This window comes from Mesitornis unicolor, unplaced genomic scaffold, assembly GCF_000695765.1.
Source record: "Mesitornis unicolor isolate BGI_N332 unplaced genomic scaffold, ASM69576v1 scaffold11493, whole genome shotgun sequence".
NCBI lineage: Eukaryota > Metazoa > Chordata > Aves > Mesitornithiformes > Mesitornithidae > Mesitornis > Mesitornis unicolor.
The window spans coordinates 23,192-34,577 of record NW_010176738.1 but is presented as its reverse complement, the minus strand read 5'-3'; the positions used below and the strand labels follow the sequence as shown (position 1 = coordinate 34,577).

At 43.7% G+C, this 11,386-nt stretch overlaps 1 protein-coding gene across 1 annotated transcript in view; it reads right to left on the bottom strand.

The window, feature by feature from the left end:
* TENM4 (teneurin transmembrane protein 4) overlaps positions 1–11,386 on the bottom strand; it is a gene marked incomplete at its 5' end in the record, with an annotated part of 78,749 nt that overhangs the window by 50,640 nt on the left and 16,723 nt on the right. The window contains 2 exons of the mRNA XM_010181817.1: positions 911–1,143; positions 9,644–9,664. Coding sequence (XP_010180119.1) covers positions 911–1,143; positions 9,644–9,664 — 254 coding nt within the window. The remainder of the gene's footprint in view (positions 1–910; positions 1,144–9,643; positions 9,665–11,386) is intronic.

The window sequence follows — 11,386 nt, the reverse complement described above, 5'->3', positions numbered from 1 at the left end:
TTCCTGCATGGGGGTCCTTCTCCTCCCTCTTCACAAACTCTGCAGAAGATGTGTACACCAGTAATATCTTCCACCTCATCTCCATACCCTCCATGCACTTTTTTCCGAGGAGCTGCAGACAGCTGGGAGGAACGACATTCTCCATATGCAGAGCTTGTTACCTTGAAACTGCCAGACTGAAGTCTTGGCTACACACAGGACTGCATATGTTTGGCTAAACCTGTTTTGAACAATTTAGTTCACAGTCATGAAGGCTGTGTGGTGCGTTTATGCTGATTTCCCTGTGCTTTTATCACATTTAAGTAAGCTAATCAGGAGCCAGGTGAAGTCATAGTGAATTAGACCATTCCCATATTGAAATTACTATCCACCTCCTGTAGGATTTAAGCTTGATGCCATGATACATAATGCCATGTATAAACCTCAATTTATGTATTTATGACCTGTATGCTGGTTTCGTTGTTATTTTAGATATATAGCAATGTTGATAGAGCTTTTAATTTTTTTAATGCTAAGAAAGCCTAATTGAACTGAACGTAAATGAATCCAGTCCAGATTGGGAAGGACCAAACACAGCTATTTGGTATGGAGGAGTAGTGGCTCAGTGGGTATAAAATGAATGGGTGGTTTTATTCCATTGCCCTTTGGTGTGCCCATCACTATACCCCTCTGGTTTGGCACTCCTCCCAGCCTCCTCAATAAGAAAAGCCAGGACTGACTGAGGGTGAGATATACCCACTTATTTCCAGAGGCAAGCCCTTAGGATGTGTCTGTGGGTTGATTTGGGAAATGCTGCAAAATCCAAGGGCACCTTCTGAAATAGTGAGGAGAGCAGTCTCCAGCATGACTAAAAAAGCCCTTTTCAAAAAGCCCCCTTTAAAAAAAGCCTGCGGAGAAGAAGCAGTCTCACCCCTGGGATTTGTAAGGGTAGCATCAGTGCCTTTGCCTCCATCTCCGCAGCGGCTATCATCGAATGGGAGGCACTGATCCCCGGTTCCAGCCAAGACCTCTGAATTCTTCACAATGTCTTTCACGGATGTGGTTGACTTGATTTTATAGATACGACGGCTGTTGGTGTCGGAGAGGTAGATGGAGCCGGTGATTGGATCTGTGGTCAAGTAATACTTATGAGCTGGGCTGTGGCTGAAAAACAAGGGTATGACGTTATTATTTTCAGGATGATTTGTTTCCTTAAGTCAACAGGCATTGCAAGCACTTTAGATAATAAAAATGCACAGGGCAGACAGACTGGGAAAGTGAAGCAGTGCCGTGTTTGACAATGTTAGTACATGGTGTGTTCCAGCACAGGGTCTGCTACCAGTCACTGTGCCTGGGCTGCTCTCTGGCATGGGGGGCAGCTACCAAAGGAAAGGGCTTGCTGGCCCGAGCCAAAATCATGCCATATGTGGAATTCCAATGCCAGGGATTGCTTAATTTACTTAATACAAACATAGTCTTGAAACTGGGGTTAATGCAGTGCCAGAAAGTGAAGGGAAAGTGTTGTACACTAGGTGCAGAAAACAAAGCAACTAAAATGAAATAAAATCTGTCCTCCCAAGAAAGACCCCAGGACAAAACCCCAAAGGCAGACTCCCAAGTATAAAGCACTTGAAGATATACTATTGAAAATCACTGTGTCAAGGCTTGTGTGGTGCTCTTGCTGATTCCAGCAAAGACCCTAGAGTCCTGTCCTGCCCTCGTGGAGATTTGGAGGAGTCCTGCCACTGAATTCAGCTGAACCTCAGTGAAGGGAGAAAGAAAATGGTCCTTGGAGTGCCACATTTTGCCCTAAGTAGCAACAAGAACTAGAAGAAGGGCTGAGGAACCCAAGTATCAGTCCCTTGTTAAACTCCATTCACTCACTACTTCCTCATAAACTAGAAAGGGTGTCTGTAAAAATGGGGTGAGCAGACAGAAAGCGAATGTTTTTTAGCTCCATGACTATAACACTAAATCATAAAATCATAGAATGCATTGGGCTGGAAGGGACCTTTAACGCTCATCCAGTCCAACCCCTGCAGTGAGCAGGGACAATGTTACCAGATCAGGTTGCTAAGAGCACCATCAAGCCTGGCCTTGGATATCTCCAGGGATGGGGTCTCCACCACCTTCTTTGAGCAACCTGTGCCAGTGATCTACCACCCTCATAGTAAAGAACTTCTTCATAATGTCTAATTGAAACCTACCCTGCTCTAGTTTAAAACCACTGCCCCTTGTCCTATCACTACACACCCTTGTAAGCAGTACCTCTCCACCTTTCTTGTAAGCTTCCTTCAGGTACTGGAAGGTTGCTATAAGGTCCCCCCAGAGCCTTCTCTTCTCCAGGCTGTACAACCCCAGTCTGTCCTCATAGCAGAGGTGCTCCAGCCCCCTGATCATTTTTGTGGCCTGCTCTGGACCCGCCCATACAGTTCCATGTCCTTCTTCTGCTGGGGACTCGAAAGCTGGATGCAGTACTCCAGGTGAGGTCTCACCAGAGCAGAGTAAAGGGGCAGAATCACCTCCTTCCATCTGCTGGCCACACTTCTTGTGATGTAGCCCAGGATGCGGTTGGCCTTCTGAGCTGCAAGCATGCATTGGTGACTCATGTCCAGCTTTTCATCCACCAGTACCCCCAAGTCTTTTCTGCAGAGCTGCTCTCTATCACATCATTCCTCAGCCTGTATTGGTAATGAGGATTGCCCCTACCCATGTGCAGGACCCTGCACTTGGCTTTGTTGAACCTCATGAGGTTCACCTGGGCCCACTTCTCCAGCTTGTCCAGGTCCCTCTGGATGCCATCCCTTCCCTCTGGCACATTGACCTCACCACCCAGCTTGGTATCATCAGTGAACTTGCTGAGGGTGCACTCAGTCCCACTGTCAGTATCATTAATGAAGATATTAAACAGCACTGGTCCCAGTACAGACCCTTGAGAGACACCACTTGTCACCATCTTCCATCTGGACATCGAGCCGTTGACCACTACTCTCTGGCTGTGACCATCCAGACAATTCCTTATCCACTGAACAGTCCACCCATCAAATCCATACCTCTCCAACTTAGAGAGGAGGATGTTGTGGGGGACCATGTCAAAGGCCTTGCAGAAATCCAGACAGATGACATCTATAGCTCTTCCCTTGTCTACTGATGCAGTTACTCCATTGCAGAAAGCCACCAGGTTGGCCAAGCAGGACTTGCCCCTAGTAAAACCATGCTGGATGTCTCAAATCACCTCCCTGTCCTCCATGTGCCTCAGCACAGCTTTGAGAAGCATCTGTTCCGTGATCTTCCCAGGCACAGAGGTGAAGCTGACAGGTCAGTAGTTCCCGGGGTCCTTCTTTCTACCCTTCTTAAAAACTGGTGTGATGCTTTCCCGTCTTCCAGTCACCAGAGACTTCATCTGACTGCCATGACTTTTCAAATATCACAGAGAGTGGTTTGGCAACTACATCAGCCATGTCTGAAGAAATGAATAAACCAGCAACTTCTTTATGGAAAGCATTCAATGGGTTGTCCAGACAACCGGATGAGTTTAGACACAATTTAAAAAAAAAGTCTTTCAAGGATTATATCTATAGTCTAATATACATATTAAACTCCTTAGCTTCTTTTATTAAAATGAAGTCTTTGCTACTAGTGTGTATTGAGCTGCATCTCTTCTAAGCCTTAAACCAACAGATTAAACTTGTAACACCTGCTGCCTGAACATGGGTCTTCTTCCTTCTAAGAAAGGCTAAGTAGTAATTAGAACAAGTGGGAAAAAAATCTCTACTTTTCTCCAGAACACCTTCAAGCTGTCCAAACTCATCAGGTCCCAAGAATTCATAATAAATGTACAGGCCATAGTTCACAATTTTACACTTAGTGGAATTGTTCCAGGAGAAGCTGCTTAGAAACCTGTGTTTTGATCACAGTCAAATCTATCCCTCATAATAAGAAATCTCCTCTCTCCTTCAACCTTTATGTTAGGAAAATTAACATTTCTTCAGACACATAAAAACTACTGAATTATTCTCTGCTTAAAAAAAGCCATAAGTTGGTTATTCATTCAAATTACTTCATCATTTGAGGGGCAAAAGCATCTTTCTGATTTATTCTGGAATATCTCTTGTGATTTATCCTATTAAAGACTGAACAGATTTCATCTTCACAAATGACACTGATTCTTGCTAAATAAAATGCTCTGACCTTCAAGACAGCTCCAGCCTGACAGTTCACTCTCCATCTGTATTCCTTTCCAATGACAGCAGGCTGGTATGGTATTATTTCATTTACCTGCATGTCACTCACACTAAGCAAGTGGCTCCAGGCCTGGTGGAAGAAGTTCCCTGTGGGATTCCATCACCCGTTCTGATCAGAGCCTTGCCTTTTCTGCTGACTGTCTGAACAAAGCCCAGCTGAATGTCAGTCAGCTTTGGAGCCGTTCATAGTCTCTGTTTTGCATGGGAGGTGGACAAGAGGAGGACGTTTTTAATGGCACTTTGCAATTCTTTAGCATCTTCACCTGGAGAGCACAGATAGCTTTCACTGAGTCTTACAGCAGACCAACTGCATATGGGCAAAGGCAAATGACATTCCTAAAGATGGAGAAAAATGGTACCAGAACTGGCAGTTCCTGCTCCCTTCTTCCAGCACTATAATTTTATTTATTTGTGGATTTCATACCCTCACTCTGGTGGATTTTATTACTGATTACAATCTTCTGCGGGAGAGAGAGATCTTAGACATTTTTCTAATCCCAGTATCCGTGGAAAATGGACACTGAAGCAAATGCTGCTTTCTTTTAACCACAGAAAAAGGCAAAATATCCATCCAGAATCTAGAAAAGCTGAATGGTATTTACCTCTTAAATTTACTAAGTCAAAAATTGTCATATTATGGTAATACTTGGAAGAGTTGTTGGTAACTCAAGTTTAGTTTTACTAATGAGGTGCTAAATATAGATTCCCCAAAAAGTAGGGGTGAGTTCAAAGTTCACAATCATTGAAAAATTATCTCTGATTGGTTAAAATTTTCATCCTCTGCATAGCTGAGGATTAAACACACCCACCTTTACTATGAAATGTACTTCGGAAGAGGTAGATGAAGAAAGTTATGTTGGTTAAGCTACCCATGGGATGGTAATAATCTTGGATCATTTAAAACCTCTTCTGGATTTCACCTGATAGCAAAACTCTCCAAAGACATACAATTACTTCTCTAAATGTAATGTTATGAATGGTGTTGGCAGCCCCAGTACAAACTACTTCTTTTCTCTTGCATGACTCCGTGTGAGCACTAGGAAGTGCTGGTTCATTTTTATGAGCTAGACTTTTTATTTTTACGAGTATGGCTTATCATGGTCTCCCACACACCTCTCCATGCATGGGGCTTTTGTGGGTGGAAGGGCCCCTGGGATGGCTTAGGCAGTGGAGGATTTAACCTGGAAAGCTTTGGAGCAAGGGTGGCAAAATACAAACTTAAAAATGATCAAGCTTGAATTTACCCTCCTGGTCTTTGCCAATGGTTTTCACCACTGTACCCAAAAGGTGTCACACTCTGTCTCTGCACAAATTGCACAGTGTTATACACTGGAGCTTTTGTTTAACACTTTGAGACCCTTCAGGGTGAGAGATGCTAAATAAACATACGTTAGCACTGTAAAAGTTCCCAAACCTCTTCCCTTCATACGTGATAATGCATGAGCACTGGAGGTGGCAACACTGGGGCTTCGCTTTTTATTTAAAGCCACAATCAATAGGCAAATCCGAGAGGCAAGTTGGACTGAACTGAACAACAACTGGGGCAAAGCAGAGATGATTTTTTTTTCCCCTTTCATGCTCTCTTATTGCTCAATTAGATAACAGACCAAAACAAAAGACAGGACTTTTTACCATGCAGAAGATTTAATCAGTTACAGTATTTGTAGTCTTAGAATATTTATTCCCCATATTGACACTGCCACCACTAGAAAAGGGCTGTGGTGAAGAGCTGATTTCCCATTCAAAGTGTTCCTTTTGCTATTAAGATTTTAGAAGAAACCCTGAGCACTGCAGTGGCATTTTAATTCCCTGAAGCAACAAACCAAAGTTGCAGGGATGGGGTGAGCTGGTCCCTAGCCAAGAACAGACACTTCAGTGTGTATTAGTGGGGCATGACGGTGCAGTCACTGGGAATTAGGACAGTTTCACAGGCAGAAGTTCTGCAGGTCAAGTGAAATGAAAGTGATACGGCTTCCTCATACACTTGTGATGTAGTGATGTGCTGGGAAAGCACAGGGAAATCTTCCAAGTTCACAGTGATCCCAGTTGTTTGGGGTTGCATATAGGCTCTCCTATACATCTGCCTTGTTCCCTTCCTTTTTTCATTCTTATTATTCAGACAGGATAGTACCAGCACCATTTGGGGCGCTCTGCAGATTTGTTAGGAGATTCAAATCCCATTTTAAAGTGCTTATGCTTTACATGATTCCTTATATACAGGCACGAGGAAGGAAAGTGATAAAAACTTGGGTGAATAGGCAGCACTCATGGATGTAGTACCATAACAGATGCTCAGGCTTTAAGCAGAGGTTGATAATACCCCCTTGGGCCCAAAACCCATGTTTTGGAGAAGTCTGAGGAGGAACCTCTTGCTCCAGAGTGGGAAGGCTGTCACTAAGGAATAAAGATGAGAAAAGGGAGATGGTCCCTGGTTTTAGCAAGTTACATACAATACGCCAGCACAGCAGACTGCACCTTTTTTATTGGTTTTTGTTTAATGCCAGGGATTAATCTCACAGAGCTTTAGATATCCACAGGGTGGATGCCTACCCCTGAACTGTCTGCTTTGACTCCCTTTACAGCCAATGGAGAGAAATAACAACTTTTTAGATATGGTTCATCTGACTTATTTTCAACATTTATCTTACAGGATCAACTGCATCTTAGTTTCTCAAACACAAGGGCATCTCCCACCTCCCCTGAAGGACAACTTCTGCTGATGGTAACAGTACAGCTCTGGCTCTCACTGTGGGCAACAGACAGGAGCAGTCTCACCACCAAAGTTAGTTACCTGTAACAGCTCATCTGAATAAACCCCTGGGGCTTCTTTGGATCTGATGTCTTTGTTTAAAGACATGAAAGCAACTCTGTAATACTTTCTGTGCCAGCTGCCCTCTTCCCCTCTGAGCCTTGCTGCTCACATGCATTTGCCAGTGACTAAAGAACTACCGAATTCCTGCAGCCGTGTGTTTTTTGTTCGTCGGGGCTGTGTTTCCATGGCTCCATGCTAAGCACCCTGCGGCTCACAAACAGAGGATTTTATTATAGCTTGTGTGAGGTACTGGTCTTTTTTTCCCTGGGTGACATTCAATAGATTAATACATAAGGAGGCCACACAGTGCAATGAGCTGAATTTACACTTGGCCTTTTAGTGTTTTCAGTTTGTGTGCGATGCCCAAAGCTCTTCGAGAGTCACATAAAACTTCACAGCAATGCCATAAGCCAGCCCAGGAAGCGCAAAGGACTTTTGATCTGATTCTAGGGCAGTTTTCTGAGATACCTCTCTTTGTCACTAATTGTAATTTGCCTGTCTAAGATATGAATGGAAACAAGAAAGGAAGAATATATAAAAACGTAGTCACTTTTTGCATATTTGCAAGACAGAAATGCATCACTGCCCTCCATGTACCTGCAGAGAAAAGATAATGATAATGAACTGCAAATTGCTATTGCCATGCTTGGAAGTGTAGGTGAATACTTTGGGCTTAGCTGACATCCCGCATGCTGACGCACAGCCATTTTGGCTGTCGCAGAGTTAGACCTTGGCTACCTATGCTGTACTGCAGAGACAAGCCTCTTGGTAGCTCCAGAGCCTTTGGAGATGAAGCACATCACAGGCTGCGTAGCTGGGAGGAATCCTTTTCCCTGGAGTGAGGACACTTTTGTATATGGATCACAGCTTTTCCAAACCACTGAGATTCAGCCCTGTGGATCTCACCTTTTGCAGCTTTTGCCTGTCAACAGTGCCAAGCCCAGGACCTTCTAGAGAAAAAAGCACTGGACCTTTAGCTAAGACTAAACCCACTCATTTCCCTGTGGCTCGGGAATGAAGAGGCTTCTCAACAAGATGTACTACGGCAAATGAGACAGAACAGATGCTAACTCACGTGGATGACTCCCTTAACCTAGTCACAGATGGGAATAGTTGATCTAGAGCTCTTTACCTCCTTCTCTTCCCTCACTGGTTCCCTTTGAACTGCATTGAAGCAGGTACATCTTGGTTTCCTTTCATTTAATTACTCAGTTTTTAGGAATTGCCTAAAGGCTGAAGCCCTGCCAACTTTGTAAGGCTCTGGTGGCATCTGCAGCATTTGTAGCCAGTCCATATATCTTCACTCAGTTATTGCCTTCATATATAAAAACTCTTCTTGTAACAGGTATTCAGCTTCTGCCCTTCACTCTCAAAGCAGGAGCACTTTAGTGGCTGTGTATTTCTAGGGCATTAAGGACACAACCTGGCTGTTCCAAAGAGAAAGGAGTTTTTCTACTGCTTTCAAATGATGTTCAAGAGGAGCTGGGAGACTGGCACTCAGCCTGATGAAGACAGTCAGTGCAGAGGTCTTGTGTACCAACCCCCCAGCCCTGCTCATAGACATTTTGGGGCAGTCTTTTATACTGTGTAAGCTCAGCCTTTCATTTATATTCTGGCAATAAGACAAAAAACCAGTATCTACTCCATTGCATTCCCAGGCATGCAGATAAAATGAACATTTCTGGTTTTCCACAGCCTCTATGAAGTCAAAGAAACACTAAATAAAAAGCATGTAGCAAGAAAAATCCCCAATCCAAAATGCAAAGGAAAAAACAAACAAAATAAAAAATCCCAACTCCAGAGTCTAAGCTTCTAAATTAGAAAACAACCAGGGAGAAGGATGGGAAACGTGTCAGAGCCAGAGAAGGCCTTGCAAACCCAGACAGTGACAAAAGGTTGACATCCTCCTGAATGCAACTGCTTGGACCAAACCCACTGACACTCCAGTGAACCCAAGTGACAAATATTTTTAGTGACAAAGATTCTTAGTGACAAAGCTCCAATTTGCTTAGCAGTCTCTCTCTCATCTTGTTTTCTTGTCATTACTCTTTCTCCTTTTTTTTTAATTGCATTTCCTGGGTAAGGTTCTGAGTTGCACTCCCTCCCAGCTGAGCCTGACACATTTTCACATGCAAAGCTCTCTGTGAAGAGCTCAGAGTTACAAAAACTTACTTCCCTAGGTGGGTGATGCTGGGGCACACCTGGCTCTTCATTAAGCCTGTAAAGCTCCCCAGAACTCAAAAGGAAGACATTTGACCAGATGAGAATTATTTTGCCATCCTAGCTGTTCCAGGGATCTGTATCCTGTCCCCATTTTTCCGTCTTGGGCAATTCCCACCCATTTTTCCTTCCACCCTTCTCGTCCTGTTACCCTGCTCCTTGTGCCTGTGCTTCCCCCACCTACAGCTGTAACAGTTTATGCAGAGTCTGTGCGACTCTGCTTTGTGATTAATGGCTCCCGGTTCTGATGACTGATTGCCTACGCCAGTTTTAATCACGCCAGCTTCATTTGCTATTGAATCATCTGGAAATGGCACTTGTGGCTCACTGTGTAACAACATGCAACAAGACAGGGAGCGGCATAAGAATTCTCCACTGGTTGGCTTACCTATGTCTGAAATCTTTATTTCTGACAGAAGACAGGAAAGCAGGAATAGAAGAAAGAATGAGGTGTTAGCAGCTCAGTTCGATGCATTGAAAACTTGACAGTAACTGTATCATACAATGCAATAATAAATAAAGACTTAGCTGGAATGACACTGATATATTTTATATTGGATATTACTTGGCAGTGAGCTCGCTTATGTAGCGCTGCACATCACAAAGGAAGTGTGATCTCACCTGCTTGGAGTTATTCACTTATGCAGGAGATAGGACCAGGCAGACTTTATCATTCAGAGCAGTACTGAGCTAAATATATGTAGATGGAGATACCGTTACAGTTTTTTCACTACCAGTCAAAGCAATACCTCGTGATTTACAAAGGTAACTTAACAGTGCACAGTTATGGGTGGCAGCTCATTGCTGTAACCTACTCAACTCTAGCCCAGAGGACCAAAATTATGCCGAGTTGGACGTTTTTCATGGCTCCAGTTACATACCCAGCTGCAGTTATCTGTGTCCCACAATGCATTTGCTTTCCTCTCTGCAACAGCACGCTACGCTCAAAAGACACCCCCAAAACAAAACCCAAAAGCCAAATAGTGAGGGTGTTAATCTCCACGGAGATGCTGATTTGAGAAGACACAAGCAAACGTCACTTAGTCCAAAAGCAATGGCTTCCCTCCACAGCTTTTAGTTAGCCTGCATCTGAACCTTCCTACTTTATAGCACACCAGAGTGAAGAAATGTTTATTAGATCCAGTAACCTGAGTGTTTGCACAGATGAAACAGCAATCGTTCCAGCAGATTTAACTCTGGAGTAAATTTAACTCTGTGGCTCTACACAAAAGCCAGCAAGGCCACTCTGTCAAGGCTTCCAATTTTCTCTTTTCCAGTCAGGAAATACTCTGCAAAACCTCCGCTGGGCCTGGTATTTCCACCAACAATGAAACAGGGATCGGGTTTTCAAAACTGTACTTCTGAGAATGAGATATTAATCTCACTCAGTTGCAATGGGATTTGGGCCCCAAATCACCTAGGCTCTTCTGGAAATCTCACCTTTGGTCGTTAAAATAACTTTCTGGCACTGGAAGAATATTACATTCTTTAACATGGACCAGGTCTGAAGATTTAGCCCAGCTTCCCACCTTACAAACATGAGAGGTATTATGTTCTTGTGTATCACATAACAGCATAACAAGAATCAGGTTCTTGCTTATTTAATCAGAAGGTCTCCCAGCTTTCTGGGACGCGACTGTAACCATCTCATCGGGGGCTTCCTAATTCAATGACTCCTCCTGATTTCCTTGTCGCCCTGTGAGCACATCAAGACACCTCTTAGCTGAGTGCCAGCCTTGTGATGACTGTCTGGATGTTTTTTTCTCAAATACCATGATCTTTGACACACCATGATGGCTCTGTGTGCCAAATAAGACCTTCAGCAAGGCCTGAGGACTGTGATGTGTGCAAACGAGGGACTAATGGGATCTTGCACCCATTTTTAATGGATGTTCCTTCACAAGACTCCTTATTTCTCCTAATAATTTTTTCCTTTGTCATTTGAGGTAAATGGAAACACTTCACTTACTTTCAGATGATCCATCTGTACGTTCACCCTGACACTGCTATTCAGTTGGGAACCAAGGGGAGCTGATATGTGTTTTTCCCACCCCAAAAAACTATAAAAAACCCAGTCTGTAACTCCCTAGGTGATCATCCTGTCTTAATCATGAACAATTATCTGTCCTGA